This window comes from Mesoplodon densirostris, chromosome 4 (assembly GCF_025265405.1).
Source record: "Mesoplodon densirostris isolate mMesDen1 chromosome 4, mMesDen1 primary haplotype, whole genome shotgun sequence".
Lineage (NCBI taxonomy): Eukaryota > Metazoa > Chordata > Mammalia > Artiodactyla > Ziphiidae > Mesoplodon > Mesoplodon densirostris.
In genome coordinates, this window is record NC_082664.1 from 30,748,017 (window position 1) to 30,764,806 (window position 16,790).

General features: G+C 39.8%; 1 protein-coding gene across 3 annotated transcripts in view; it reads right to left on the minus strand.

The window, feature by feature from the left end:
* The window catches only part of PSEN1 (presenilin 1), an 87,412-nt gene that overhangs the window by 65,803 nt on the left and 4,819 nt on the right, over positions 1-16,790 (minus strand). Inside the window, exons 2-3 of one of the 3 annotated variants that reach the window (XM_060095894.1) lie at positions 12,456-12,537; positions 12,236-12,363 (exon numbers count right to left, since the gene is read on the minus strand). In XM_060095894.1, coding sequence (XP_059951877.1) covers positions 12,236-12,310 — 75 coding nt within the window. In that variant the 5' untranslated portion in view covers positions 12,311-12,363; positions 12,456-12,537. Of the gene's footprint in view, positions 1-12,223; positions 12,364-12,455; positions 12,538-16,790 lie in introns of all 3 variants that reach the window. The other 2 variants (XM_060095892.1, XM_060095893.1) reach the window with 2 other exon arrangements.

Sequence of the window (16,790 nt, forward strand, 5' to 3'; positions counted from 1 at the left end):
AAGCCAGAAGGGAGTGGCAGGACATAATTAAAGTGATGAAGGAGAAAAACCTGCAAACAAGATTACTCTACCCAGCAAGGATCTCATTCAGATTTGATGGAGAAATTAAAACGTTTACAGACAAGCAAAAGCTGAGAGAGTTCAGCACCACCAAACCAGCTTTACAACAAATGCTAAAGGAACTTCTCTAGGCAAGAAACACAACAGAAGGAAAAGACCTACAATAACAAACCCAAAACAATTAAGAAAATGGGAATAGGAACATACATATCGATAATTACCTTAAATGTAAATGGACTAAATACTCCCACCAAAAGACACAGATTGGCTGAATGGATACAAAACAAGACCCATATGTATGCTGTCTACAAGAGACCCACTTCAGACCTAGAGACACATACAGACTGAAAGTAAGGGGATGGAAAAAGATATTCCATGCAAATGGAAACCAAAAGAAAGCTGGAGTAGCAATTCTCATATCAGACAAAATAGACTTTAAAATAAAGACTACTAGAAGAGACAAAGAAGGACACTACATAATGATCAAGGGATCGATCCAAGAAGAAGATATAACAATTGTAAATATTTATACACCCAACATAGGAGCACCTCAAGACATAAGGCAAATACTAACAGCCATAAAAGGAGAAATCGACAGTAACACAATCATAGTAGGGGACTTTAACACCCCACTTTCACCAATGGACAGATCATCCAAAATGAAAATAAATAAGGAAACACAAGCTTTAAATGATACATTAAACAAGATGGACTTAATTGATATTTATAGGACATTCCATCCAAAAACAACAGAATACACATTTTTCTCAAGTGCTCATGGAACATTCTCCAGGATAGATCATATCTTGGGTCACAAATCAAGCCTTGGTAAATTTAAGAAAATTGAAATTGTATCAAGTATCTTTTCTGACCACAATGCTATGAGACTAGATATCAATTACAGGAAAAGAGCTGTAAAAAATACAAACACATGGAGGCTAAACAATACACTACTTAATAACGAAGTGATCACTGAAGAAATCAAAAAGGAAATTAAAAAATACCTAGAAACAAATGACAATGGAGACACAACGACCTAAAACCTATGGGATGCAGCAAAAGCAGTTCTAAGAGGGAAGTTTATAGCAATACAATCCTACCTTAAAAAACAGGAAACATCTCGAATAAACAACCTAACCTTGCACCTAAAGCAATTAGAGAAAGAAGAACAAAAACATCCCAAAGTTAGCAGAAGGAAAGAAATCATAAAAATCAGATCAGAAATAAATGAAAAAGAAATGAAGGAAACGATAGCAAAGATCAATAAAACTAAAAGCTGGTTCTTTGAGAAGATAAACAAAATTGATAAACCATTAGCCAGACTCATCAAGAAAAAAAGGGAGAAGACAAATCAATAGAATTAGAAATGAAAAAGGAGAAGTAACAACTGACACTGCAGAAATACAAAAGATCATGAGAGATTACTACAAGCAACTCTATGCCAATAAAATGGACAACCTGGAAGAAATGGACAAATTCTTAGAAATGCACAACCTGCCAAGACTGAATCAGGAAGAAATAGAAAATATGAACAGACCAATCACAAGCACTGAAATTGAAACTGTGATAAAAAATCTTCCAACAAACAAAAGCCCAGGACCAGATAGCTTCACAGGCGAATTCTATCAAGCATTTAGAGAAGAGCTAACACCTATCCTTCTCAAACTCTTCCAAAATATAGCAGAGGGAGGAACAGTCCCAAACTCATTCTACGAGGCCACCATCACCTTGATACCAAAACCAGACAAGGATGTCACAAAGAAAGAAAACTACAGGCCAATATCACTGATGAACATAGATGCAAAAATCCTCAACAAAATACTAGCAAACAGAATCCAACAGCACATTAAAAGGATCATACACCATGATCAAGTGGGGTTTATTCCAGGAATGCAAGGATTCTTTAATATACGCAAATCAATCAACGTGATACACCATATTAACAAATTGAAGGAGAAAAACCATATGATAATCTCAACAGATGCAGAGAAAGCTTTTGACAAAATTCTACACCCATTCATGATAAAAACCCTGCAGAAAGCAGGCATAGAGGGAACTTTCCTCAACATAATAAAGGCCATATATGACAAACCCACAGCTAGCATCGTCCTCAATAGTGAAAAACTGAAACCATTTCCACTAAGATCAGGAACAAGACAAGGTTGCCCACTCTCACCACTCTTATTCAACATAGTTTTGGAAGTTTTAGCCACAGCAATCAGAGAAGAAAAGGAAATAAAAGGAATCCAAATCAGAAAAGAAGAAGTAAAGCTGTCACTGTTTGCAGATGACATGATACTATACATAGAGAATCCTGAAGATGCTACCAGAAAACTACTAGAGCTAATCAATGAATTTGGTAAAGTAGCAGGATACAAAATTAATGCACAGAAATCTCTGGCATTCCTATATACTAATGATGAAAAATCTGAAAGTGAAATCAAGGAAACGCTCCCATTTACCATTGCAACAAAAAGAATAAAATATCTAGGAATAAACCTACCTAAGGAGACAAAAGACCTGTATGCAGAAAATTATAAGACACTGATGAAAGAAATTAAAGATGATACAAATAGATGAAGAGATGCACCATGTTCTTGGATTGGAAGAATCAACATTGTGAAAATGACTCTACTACCCAAAGCAATCTACAGATTCAATGCAATCCCTATCAAACTACCACTGGCATTTTTCACAGAACTAGAACAAAAAATTTCACAATTTGTGTGGAAACACAAAAGACCCCGAATAGCCAAAGCAATCTTGAGAACGAAAAATGGAGCTGGAGGAATCAGGCTCCCTGACTTCAGACTATACTACAAAGCTACAGTAATCAAGTCAGTATGGTACTGGCACAAAAACAGAAAGATAGATCAATGGAACAGGATAGAAAGCCCAGAGATAAACCCACGCACATATGGTCACCTTATCTTTGATAAAGGAGGCAGGAATGTACAGTGGAGAAAGGACGGTCTCTTCAGTAAGTGGTGCTGGGAAAACTGGACAGGGACATGTAAAAGTATGAGATTAGATCACTCCCTAACACCATACACAAAAATAAGCTCAAAATGGATTAAGGACCTAAATGGAAGGCCAGACACTATCAAACTCTTAGAGGAAAACATAGGCAGAACACTCTATGACATAAATCACAGCAAGATCCTTTTTGACCCACCTCCTAGAGAAATGGAAATAAAGACAAAAATAAACACATGGGACCTAATGAAACTTGAAAGCTTTTGCACAGCAAAGTAAACCATAAACAAGACCAAAAGACAACCCTCAGAATGGGAGAAAATATTTGCAAATGAAGCAACTGACAAAGGATTAATCTCCAGAATTTATAAGCAGCTCATGCAGCTCAATAACAAAAAAACAAACAACCCAATCCAAAAATGGGCAGAAGACCTAAATAGACATTTCTCTACAGAAGATATACAGACTGCCAACAAACACATGAAAGGATGCTCAACACCTTTACTCATTAGAGAAATGCAAATCAAAACTACAATGAGATATCATCTCACACCAGTCAGAATGGCCATCATCAAAAAATCTACAAACAATAAATGCTGCAGAGGGTGTGGAAAAAAGGGAACACTCTTGCACTGCTGGTGGGAATGTGAATTGGTACAGCCACTATGGAGAACAATATGGAGGTTCCTTAAAAAACTACAAATAGAACTACCATATGACCCAGCAATCCCACTACTGCGCATATACCCTGAGAAAACCATAACTCAAAAAGAGTCATGTACCAAAATGTTCATACCAGCCCTATTTACAATAGCCCTGAGATGGAAACAACCTAAGTGTCCATCATCGGATGAATGGATAAAGAAGATGTGGCACATATATACAATGGAATATTACTCAGCCATAAAAAGAAACGAAATTGAGCTATTTGTAATGAGGTGGATGGACCTAGAGTCTGTCATACAGAGTGAAGTAAGTCAGAAAGAGAAAGGCAAATACTGTATGCTGACACATATATATGGAATTTAAGAAAAAAAAATGTCATGAAGAACATAGGGGTAAGACACAGACCTACTAGAGAATGGACTTGAGGATATGGGGAGGGGGAAGGGTAAGCTGTGACAAAGCGAAAGAGCGGCATGGACATATATACACTACCAAACGTAAGGTAGATAGCTAGTGGGAAGCAGCCGCATAGGACAGGGAGATCAGCTCAGTGCTTTGTGACCGCCTGGAGGTGTGGGATAGGGAGGGTGGGAGGGAGACGCAACAGGGAGGGGATATGGGAACATATGTATATGTATAACTGATTAAATTTGTTATAAAGCAAAAATAAATAAATAAATAAATAAAATGGAGACGACAAACACAACTGAAGCTTTTATCAAGGGCATAATATAAACTCCAATTACCAAGACCCCAGGCTATCATGCTTTTTTAGTTTCTTTTACATCAGCTGCTCTAATTCCCCCACTACTGTTAGTCAGTCATCATGGACACCTTGAATGCTTCTCCCCTTTCCACAGATATTCCCCAGATAGCATATTGTCCTTTTGTGACCTTTCTTTACATTCAAAAAATTTCCCCTTTAAAAATACCTTTCTTTTAAAATTATGAGATAACTATATTATAGAACATGTGGAAAAAAATAAAAGGGGGGCTTCCCTGGTGGCGCAGTGGTTGAGAGTCCGGCTGCCGATGCAGGGGACACGGGTTCATGCCCTGGTCTGGGAAGATCCCACATGCCACGGAGCGGCTGGGCCTGTGAGCCATGGCTGCTGAGCCTGCGCGTCCGGAGCCTGTGCTCCGCAACGGGAGAGGCCACAGCAGTGAGAGGCCCGCGTACCGCAATCAATCAATCAATAAAAGGGGAAAATCACCAAAATCACCCATCTTTTCCTTGTCAGACTTTTCTGGTAGGGGTGTAAAATGATAACTGGAACAGTTGAACATTAGCTGGACTACATAGCAGTTTCCAGAATAGTTTACTTCAGTTCAGTCTGTCTTTATAGGATATGGAAAAGTATTTTTTGTATTCAGGGCTGTTGAATATCTTTCTTAATCTGTTTTTAATTGAAAAAAACCCAAATAATTTTCATTTTTAAAAGGAAAGGATAATTCACCTACTTAAAACATTTAAACTAGGCACCATCAACAAACTGAAGCCACAGATGGGAGAAAATATTTGAAAAGCATGTAGCTAACATGAGATTAGCATTCCTCCTCCCTCCAAAAATATACTTCTACAAAATCAGTAATAAAAAGACAAATAACCAATTGAAAAATGGGCAAAGATCATGAACAGGCAATTCACAAAAGAAGAAATGCAAATGGCCAATAAGAAAAAAAAAAGCTCAACTTTATTAGAAATTTGGGAAATACAATTAAAATAACATAAGATAACATTTCAAACCCATCCAACCGGGCTTCCCTAGTGGCACAGTGGTTAAGAATCCACCTGCCAATGCTAGGGGACACCGGTTTAAGCCCTGGTCTGGGAAGATCCCACTTGCCGTGGAACAACTAAACCTGTGCACCACAACTACTGAGCCTGCACTCTAGAGCCTATGAGTCACAACTACTAAGCCCACGTGCCACAACTACTGAAGCCTGCATGCCTAGAGCCCGTGCTCTGCAATGAGAAGCCACCGCAATAAGCTGTGCACCTCAACAAAGAGTAGCCCCCACCCTCTGCAACTAGAGAAAGCCCACATGCAGCTACGAAGACCCAACGCAGCCAAAAATAAATAAATAAACACATAAATAAATTTATTAAAAAAAAACCCATCCAACCGACACATAATAAGTCAGACAATATCAAGAACTGGCAAGGATGTAAAAGAATGCAAACAGCCATACACTCTTGATGTGTAACCACTTTGGAGAGCATACTGGCAATCTCAAATATAGTTTAAGATCATTATACCCAATCGCAGCAATGATCCTTGAGAAACTCACACATGTGCAGAAGGATTCATGAATTAGAATGTCACTGTAACACTGTCGGTTACTGTGAAAATTGGAAACTACCAAATATTTATAAACAGCAGAATAGATCATTTTAATATATTCACAAAATAAAATGAATGAACTAGAGATACAGGCACCTATATATAAATTCCCAAAACATGTGTCTTCTGCAGCATACACCTACATATATAAATTTCAAAAATGCGGGAAGGGCTTCCCTGGTGGCACAGTGGTTAAGAATCTGCCTGCCAATGCAGGGGACACAGGTTCAAGCCCTGGTCTGGGAAGATCCCACATACCACGGAGCAACTAAGCCCGTGCACCACAGCTGCTGAGCCTGCGCTCTAGAGCCCGCGAGCCACAGCTACTGAGCCCGCGTGCCATAACTACTGAAGCCTGCACGTCTACAGCCCGTGCTCTACAAGAAGAGAAGCCACCAAAATGAGAAGTCAGCACACCGCAATGAAGAGTAGCCCCTCCTCGCCACAACTAGAGAAAGCCCACATGCAGCACCGAAGACCCAACACAGCCAAAAATAAATTAATTTAAAAAAAGAAGTGGGAACTTTCTTCTACAACTTTTACACACACACACACTCTATATAAAGTTTTAAAACATGCAAAGTAATATTATATAATATTCAATGTTGTTTATGTTCATAAATATTTATAGTAAGCATGACAAACTCCAAATCCAGGATAGTAACTACTATCCTGGGAGAAGAAGGGGAATGTGGGAGAGGTGCTTCAATTTTATCTGTAATTTCTTTTTGTTGTATAACTAGACTATCTTTCTAAATTAAATGCAAAATTTTGTCTTGTTTGGTTACGATTTCATTTAGTGTACAATCAGTATATAACAGGAGCAGAAAAAACTTAGTAAAAAAAAGTACACACAGCAAATAAGACAATATGTTATACAGTAGAGTTCCCTGTGCTATATATAATTTTATAGCACGGGGAATTCTGCTCAGTATTTTGTAATAACCTAAATGGGAAAAGAATTTGAAAAAGAAGAAATACATGTATATGCATAGCTGAATCACTTTGCCATACACCTGAAACTAACACAACATTGTTAATCAATTATACTCCAATATAAAATAAAAGTTAAAAAAAAAAAGGAAGAAGTCAGAATGATGATTGTCTATGGTGGGTAGGAACTGACTATAATGGGCCACAAAAGTACTTTCTGAGGTAATGTAAATGTTTTATAACTCGACTGTCATATTGGTTATACAGGTATACGTATTTTTAAAAATCCATTGAATTATACATTTCAGATCTACATATTTCATTATTTATAAACTTTACCTCAACAACAAAATGATGCAATTAAAAAAAAAGGCAGTATGTTAAAGTTTAATAAAGTTGGGTGGCAGGTACATGGGTGCTCATTAGATTATTTGCCATATTTTCTCTACATGCTTAAAATATTATGTAATAAAAAGTTAAGAAATAAATATTTGGATTAAAGAAGCCCACTATTTTTCAGCTCTCTGACTAATCTCATAAACTTCAAATCCCTTCACTGTGAATGAGATTATCTATAGCAGCCTACAAAAGGAAAACCTATTTTCTGGGCTAAGGCTGCCCTCACTGTATCTGCTAAGGGTTGAAGAATAAAGCCACCGGCAACATTTGACCTTTGGAAGAATGCTTTAAATGTTATCTTCTACTGAACACTAACAATATATCATGTAACAATACTTGAAGTTACACAAGAAAAGTCATCTAATTGAGTAAGATTTGGTTAATCAGATCCAAAATGGTTTCAATTTCATTATACTTCTTACAGGGTAACCAACTTGATCCTTTTTTCTCAGGACTGCCCCAGTTTTAAAACTGAAAGTCTTGCCTTCCAGGAACCTCTCAGTCTCAGGCACACTGGGGCAGCTGGCCACCCTAACTTCTGGTCACAACAAAACTTCTGGAAGAGAATTTATTTAGCTAATCAGCTAATTTTACAGATGGGAAAAATGAGGTACTAAGAAATTAGGTGAATTAAACCAAACTTACATATAGCTACTTCAAATTACAAGTGGATCAAACTTAGTTCTTCCTTCTGAGGAACCTGTTTACATCTCATTCAGCCACAAGCCCTAAATGCCAATTCATCAGTGTTCTTAGACAATTCTGAATACCCAGTTAACCTCTCACTTCTTTCCCAAACTCAAAGCATTGCCCCATGATATGAGTTCAAGACTTGGGATGCTCTTGACCTTGGAGGGAGATACTGAGTAGAGGAAAGGAACAGAGGCTCCACTTCTTTACACTGATCTTTTTTTTTTTTTTTTTTTTTTTTTTTTGCGGTACGCGGGCCTCTCACTGTTGTGGCCTCTCCCGTTGCGGAGCACAGGCTCCAGACGCGCAGGCTCAGTGGCCATGGCTCACAGGCCCAGCCGCTCCGCGACATGTGGGATCTTCCCGGACCGGGGCACGAACCCGCGTCCCCTGCATCGGCAGGCAGACTCTCAACCACTGTGCCACCAGGGAAGCCCCTTTACACTGATCTTTACCTAGTCTGTAGGGAAGATATTCACTCACCTTCTGGTTTCAAAAATATTTTAAAGTGAATTTTCTTTCTGTAATATCTACTATAAAATAGCAGGTTTGAGTACTCTAGAATATAGAGTCATACAGATAAGCACTTTACTAGAGTAGCTATCCAAAGGAGAGGAAGACAGAGGAAAAAGGAAAATCTGCTCATTTATGATAAACGTCCCCAAAATGCCAGGCCCTAAAACTACATAATGTTTGTCACAGCACCTAGCACAGAGTCCAACACACTGAAGACATTCAACATGACAGTTTCCTCTCCTGAGTAGTGTGGAAAGATTCACACTTTCCACATCTGTCAATTTCCTTTAAATTCCTCTAAACTAGTCCTGAGCAAATAAAGAAGAAATAAGCCTGATAAGGACTTTTTGTGCCTGAAGAGGCTTGTCTTCGGGTACTTGTATTTAACAATTCCACTATCCAACAGCAGAAATAAAAGAGCTGCTTTCAATTAATCTGAAAAAGCAGTCTTCTATGTCCAATTAAAATCTGGACCTACTCCCATTTTTTCATAACCAACCAGAGCATATATTTAAACAATGGCTTCTTTATAGCTAAAAAAATTAACGATGAGATTCTTTTCCTCGTTCTTTGGGGTTTTTTAAAGTACGTTGGTGCAAAATGAATACATAGACTTTGTATTTTTCTTCCCCAGCATTTTTTCATACAATATCTCCTTTCAGTATTACAACATTTTTCTGGGGTATGAGACCGTTGGAAGAACAGAAAAAATACTGGAGCGAGTCTGGGATTAGAAAGCACAGTTTTAAGTTCCAGGTCTGTTATTTAACTTTCTATGTGGCCTTGGACAAGCATTTTAACTGTAAAATGGCAATAATACCTATCCCGTGGTAACTGGAAAATATAAAAATGCATGCATAAGATCTTCATAAGCTGTAGAAGATATTTTTAAGGAGATAAAAGATAAACTCAATTAACATCACATTATCAACAGCAGAGTCAAAAGTAAACAAATAAATTAGGCCTGATTTTCTAGACAATGGTGCCCTAATATATCTGGAAGGTACCACTGAGAACACGACTTGCTAAGACTTGCTAAAATTAGACCATGAACACATGTAATTATCAATAACAATCCTACAGCATTTGTACCTCCTCTAGAGCTACCCTTTTTTCAATTTATCAGTCACTGAAGTGTTAAAAAAAAAAAAGGGCAGTAAAAAATACCAGGAAAGCCCCACAAAACCTGAGTATGAGGGATATAAACAATATTACACCAACAGTGGAGAGCTTCCTATGTGCCAAGCACTGTTCTTGGAGGGAAGCAGGTAAGCAAATCATATCTAACTACACAGTATGTTAGGAACACTGGTAAGTGCTACGCACAAGTAAAGCCAAGGAAGGGTACAGGGAGTGCCGGGTGGCAGGGAAGGAAGGCATGGCCTCACTGATAAGGTGACTCAGAAGGTGGCCTGAAGGAACTGAAGAGAGCCAGGGAGAAGAGTGGGAGGAGAACCCAGGGCCCAGAGGAAGCAGTGAGGGAGGGGGAAGATGGTGAGATACAACAGAGGGTGGGGGAGGGGACAGTTTAAACCTCAGAGACTAGATTTTATTCTGAGATGAGATGTCTTCGGAGGGTTTAGGGCAGATGAGTGACATTTAACTTCTTAGCCATGGAATCTTTTGTTCAAAGGGATCCACAGAAGATCAATATGTAAAACAGATAAAATAGGAGATGCTCTGGTTAAGGACGGGGCACCCAGAGACCTACGTCAACTGTTCCCACTTTTCCCCTCTCTGCTCTGAAGTAACAGTTTGAAAATGAGTACAAAGTCTGTAGGATCCAAACTTTCACAGCCTGTACCCCAAGAACTTTATAATCCTGCCCAGCCTATCTTTTCAGAAGGCCATTCCTGGGGAACAGCAAAAAGGAGTAAGTCAAGCTGCTGACACACAGCAGAGGAGCACGAGTGCTGTCAGAAAAATCAGTCCTTCGTACCACTGCTTATTAAACACCCGCCCAGGCACCAGCTGCGACAGCCCCTCTTCCCTCCTCCAACCCCTCAGGTGTTCTCTTTCAGGGCGTCCCTTGAAATTCATTTTAACTTGATTTCACTTGCTTAAAAATGCTCTAGCAATACAGTGTCATCTGCCTCTGCTGATGTATCTCCAGGTAGAGTCCCCTGTCAATTGATACGGTAGAAAAATTCTTCCTCCACTAGTGTTATTTCTTCTCTCAGTAATGACTTCCCAGTTTGCTCTATTTAATCCTACGCACCCATCAAAGTTTACTTTGTGAAGCCCTCCTCCCACGTTTTGACCCTGAATTGGAATCCTAAATCTTTGGAGTGTGAAGGGAACTTCCAGGCCACCTAGTGCTCTAGTTCACGGCTCATTCCACGAACTAACCCTCTGCAGATCTGGCTGGTAGTCTTCCAGCCTCCGTAACTGCTTTTAGTGACATGCACACACTAGCCCACAAGGCAGCCTATGCTCTTTCAGATGTAAAGTACTTGTGAGGAAATTTCTTTTTACTGATCCAGAACCTGTTTCCTTCTATCACTGGTTCTGCCCTCTGGTTCTAATAGAGGAAAGTCTGCCCTCTGCCCCCCATCCCCTGCATCCAGCATAGCTTACAGTTGGCCTTGTGGTTTTCCCCATTCTGGCTCCACCTCTAAAAATGCGGCTGATGCCCCAGCCATCTCACAAGCCATCTGTGGACTGCCTTCAACCTGAAATGGTTAGCTAACAGAGTGGCAGGCAGCTCTGGTCTGTGTGTGTAGCAAGTGAAGTGTCTGTGTCCCATGCCACTGACTACACCCCTTTCCTGATTCTCTCCTTGGACCTATCCTAGGACTTCTACCCTTAGCCCTGCATTCATCATTCGGTCAATGAGCACTTACTCAGCACTGTCAAGAACCAGGCTAGGGTCTTCCCTGGTGGCGCAGTGGTTAAGAATCCGCCTGCCAATGCAGAGGACATGGGTTTGATCCCTGGTCCGGGAAGACCCCACATGCCACGGAGCAACTAAGCCCATGTACCACAACTACTGAGCCTGTGCTCTAGAGCCCACACACTACAACTACTGAAGCCCGTGCGCCTTAGAGCCTGTGAGCCACAACTACTGAGCCTGTGCTCCAGAGCCCGTGTGCCGCAACTACTGAAGCCCAGACACCTCGAGCCTGTGTTCCACAACAAGAGAAGCCACCGCAATGAGAAGCCCGTGCACCGCACGAAGAGTAGCCCCGGCTTGCCACAACTAGAGAAAGCCCGCGCGCAGCAAGGAAGACCCAATGCAGCCAAAAATAAATTAAAAAAGAAAAAAAATTAAGAAAGAAAAATAAATAAAAGAACCAGGCTAGGCACTGAAAAACTAAAAGTAAATAAAATGTACTTAGCTCACAGAAGAATAAGAGCAAGCTAGGTAAAATAATAAATAGCCGGGCAAGTTGGAAAAGGCGTCAGAGGAGGAGGTGATGCCTGAGCCAGGGAGGAACTGTATCAACATCCAAGTCTCATACAGTCTTGCGTCTCCTGCACCAAATGGTACAATGCTTTCCCTTATTTGAAGTCCAGCAAATATGTAAATTTGATGAAGTAGAGAAAGCCTGCTCAGCCCCCTGAGCCTCTCCTGGAGGCGAGGGAGGGTGGTCACTGAATCCAGTCTGAAAGGGGAGTTGTAGAGGTTGACACTGTACCTGGCTACGTACAGTATTGCTCAGGTGGTTGTCCTCGGACATCTGTGCATTCTGGAAGTAGGACAAGGGTGCAGGTAACTCTGTCATTGGAGCAACTGTATAGAAATACTTTTTCACAGAAAACAGAGCCTCTTGGGGTTCTGAAAAGGGAAAAAGAAAACAGTCTTTTGTGCATTACAGTTATACTTTTATTTTGAAACACTTTCATATGTTACTTTCACCAAAAACAAACCTTTCTTTCATGTGTTATCCTCCAGGCCAAGCTTTCTAAGGACCTCACAGGCTGCTGTCACTTGCAGGCTCCTGGATTAGGTCTGAAATAGGATTTTACTGGGTTACCCAGAGTTGGTCAAATCCTAGTAAATCCATTCACACCAATTAAATACTTATAAGACTAATTTGTAAACCAGTAATGTATTAATTTGCCAGGACCTTCAACTGACAAACTTTTGTCAGCTCAAGATACCTCTTGGTAATGAGTAGATCTACTTGAGAAACCAAATATTTTCAATCACAATGATATCTAATGATTTCAGATCTAGAGCAAAGGGAGCTAAATGATCTTAAAGAATGTTCTCATCAACATCCCTCTTCCAATCCAACCTAATTTACATCACCATAAAATTATCTGTCTAATGCTTTTAATTTTGCAAAATTTCTTTTTATCGTCGCATTTTTTTTCTTTACCACAATGACCCAAGGCAGGGTAAACAGGTAACATATCTATTTTACAAAAGCGAAAGGGGACCCAAGTTGAGTGACTTGCTTAAAAGCACACAACTGGGCAGACCAGGACCAAAATCGCAGACTCCTAACTCCCAGCCTCTACTCTGCATCCTGGCACAGCCTTGCTTACACACATCATTCTGTCTCCCACAGCCTCCTGGGGGGCCACACTCTCATTTGCCTGTCTACCTGAATTTCCATCAGCCAATTCCTTATGACTTCAACTATCCTTTTCATTGAAAGTCTTCAGAAATATAGAAGGAAAAAAATCTGTTTGCATACCTAAGCAGTATTCTAATTCACTTATAGTATCCAAAACATTACCATGTACATATTTACATGAAAGCATTTTGTCAATGTCTTGTTTCATTTTTACTTTTAACTTCAGGATCTTCTACACTCTAAATATTCTACTTTCTTATTCTAATGATTTTTTCATCAAAAACACATAAAGCAACTTTTTCCTCTAGTAAAGGTATTGACTTCCAATTAACCTTTAATGACCTATATTTGGATCATTCAAATCATGACAAATTCTTAATCAAGGTGTGCTTTCGCTTTTATCCTACATGCTTTTTTTTTTTTTTTTTTTTTTTTTTTTGGCCATGCCATGCGGCATGGAGGATCTTAACTCCTCCACCAGGGATCAAACTCCCACTCCCTGCGGTGGAAGCGCAGAGTCTTAACCACCAGACCGCCAGAGAAGTCCCTATGCTACATGTTTTTAAATACCGAGCCTGGGACTTCCTGGTAACACAGTGGTTAAGACTCTGTGCTCCACAGGGGGCCTGGGTTTGATCCCTGATCAGGGAACTAGATCCCACATGCATGCTGCAGCTAAGAGTTTGCATGCCACAACTAAAGAGCCAGGTGAGCCGCAACTAAGGAGCCCATCAGCCACAACTAAGGAGCCCGCCTGCTGCAACTAAGACCCAGCAAAACCAAATAAATAGATAAATAAATAAATAAATATTTTTTTAAAAAAAAATAATAAAATAAATAAATACCGTGCCTACCTTTCTCCTCCCCTCCAACTTCAGCCCATAGTTAGCTGGTATGAGATCAGAGGATTGCTAATTAATATTAACTAAACATGATGTACTTATGCAATTCTGTTTTAAATATGTAATGTTAATTTGTTTTAAAAATAAAATGAATTAAAATTAAGAACAGATTCAATAGTTACTTTTATGGGGGTTAATCACTGGAAGGGGGTACACAAGAAGCTTCTGGGGGTATTGGTAATGCTTTGTTTCTTGATCTGGGTGCTAGTTACACAGAGGTTTCAGTCTGTGAAAATTCACTGAGTTGTACACCTACGATCTGTGCACATTCCTATGTACTTCAATTAAAAAAGTCAAATAGGGCCTCCCTGGTGGCGCAAGTGGTTGAGAGTCCGCCTGCCGATGCAGGGGATACGGGTTCGTGCCCCGGTCTGGGAGGATCCCATATGCCGCGGAGCGGCTGGGCCCGTGAGCCATGGCCGCTGAGCCTGCGCGTCCGGAGCCTGCGCGTCCGGAGCCTGTGCTCCGCAACGGGGGAGGCCACAACAGTGAGAGGCCCGCATACCGCAAAAAAAAAAAAAAAAAAAAAAAAAAGTCAAATAGATTTTTGTGGGTATAAACCTATATTTAGAGTTTGGCAATATGTATGTTAGCTTACCCAAAAGGGAGGTGGATTCCAATAGAACAGTTATATTTTCAAAGTATTGAAAGTAAATGTCCTGACCTATGCTTCTATATTTTTAAAAGTTGACTATCTAATTGAAAATTTAACATTAATGTAGCATTAATGATCAGCAACACAGCACATATTATTTCCTTCTCTTTCACAAAAACATTTAGTACAGCACCTACTACCTCAGCTAATGCAGAAATGCCACAGGATGGCAAACAGAAAACGTTGCAACTGGTTACCTCCACTGGCTGCTCTGAAGACTATACCACATCATTTAAAGTACAGCTCTATTACAAAACAACCCTTAGAAATCTCTCACTGATATTCTCATACAATCCCTCAGAAACAAAACCAAGTAAGCAAGACAGTGTTAGCCAAATGAAACAAGCAAAAGGCAAGAAAACGTGATCAGGCAAAAATAAATAAAAAGTAAATAAATTGTAGTACATTTACAGGTAAAATATGAGAAGAAAAGTGACTGTTCATTCACTAAACAGGAGTTTACTGGATGTCTACTTATATCACAACTCAAAGACAGACACTGAGAGGATTTAATTAATTTTGTTCACTTTACCCATTTTACAGATGAAAACAACGTGGCACACAGAAGTTCATGAACGTGCCCAAAGTCACATTCAGTAAGCAAAGGAGCAAAGCAAAGGTTCATGTATTACACTACTTTGCGTCTCTATAAAATTTCATCCCTGCCATCTAGGAGTTTATAACAGTGAGCATTAAGACACACTGAGCTGATTTTTATTACTAGTAAAACTATTGCTTTGACGTAAATGAGACCTTAAAAATAAAAGGAGTAAATGAGATCTTAAATTTCAATAACTGGTCTAACTAGAAATTAAAAACTAGTGCCAGGGCTTTCCTGGTGGCACAGTGGTTGGGAATCCACCTGCCAATTCAGGGGACACGGGTTCGAGCCCTGGTCTGGGATGATCCCACATGCCGCCGAACAACTAAGCCCGTGCGCCACAGCTACTGAGCCTGTGCTCTAGAGCCCGCGAGCCACAACTACTGAGCCCAGGCACCACAACTACTGAAGCCCGTGCTCTACAACAAGGGAAGCCATCGCAATGAGAAGCCTGCACATGGCAACGAAGAGCAGCCCCCACTCGCCACAACCAGAGAAAAGCCCGTGTGCAGCAATGAAGACCCAATGCAGCCAAAAATAAAATAAATAAAATAAAATAAACTTATTAAAAAAAAAAAAACTAGTGCCAAAAGCATTCCCAATATAACAGTCTGGGTACTTCTTTTTTTTTTTTTTTTTTTTTTTTTTTTAAAGATAAGCTATAATGAGAATCTGTTCATTTTAATTTAAGTGGTTCCCATTATTAATCTTATGCTTATAGGATCTGTCCAGCTATTAAAAGAAATCACACAAACTGATTATCATACTGGAGCTGTCTCAGACGAATCTTGTAAGAATCATCTATAATACAGTAGTCACTTTAACATAGTCCAATACTACAGTCGACCCAGACTGAACCAACTGAAGATCAAAAATATTTGAAAAAAATTCCAAAATTAAATAAAACTTAATTCGCTTGTGCCAGCAAATAATTACAATAGTATTTACATTGTATTTACAACTATATACATACCATTTCATTGTATTAGGTATTATAAGTAATCTAGAGATGATTTAAAGTATACAGGAGGATGTGTGTAGATTACATGCAAATACTATGCCATTTTATATAAGGGACTTGAGCATCTGAGGATTTTGGTGCCCATGGGGGTGGGGAGTGGTGGGAGTCCTGAAACCACTTCTCCTCCACCCCCACCCCCTCAACCACAAGGGACGACTATATTTAAAAGACACATCTGTATTTACATGTAAAACACTAAGGCTCAGGCAAGGTGAAAGAATTTGTCAGTGAACAATTATGAGGCAAGTAACACCAGTTCCAGAACCCAGATCTTCTGATGCCCAGCCCAGGTGTTTGCCAGTTCAACAGGAGAAAGCTCATGCCTCCACTGATGTGTTGAAGATCACAATGCTGCAGGGTGACTCTCCCTGGAAGAGCTGCTCTTTACATGGAGCTCAGTAGGAAGCAAAGGTAGGCAACAGGGTTAGCTAGGTCTTCAGTCAAGTCTGGTGAACAAACAATCATTGTTGGTACAAAGAAAGGGGCAGGCAAAGCTGGAT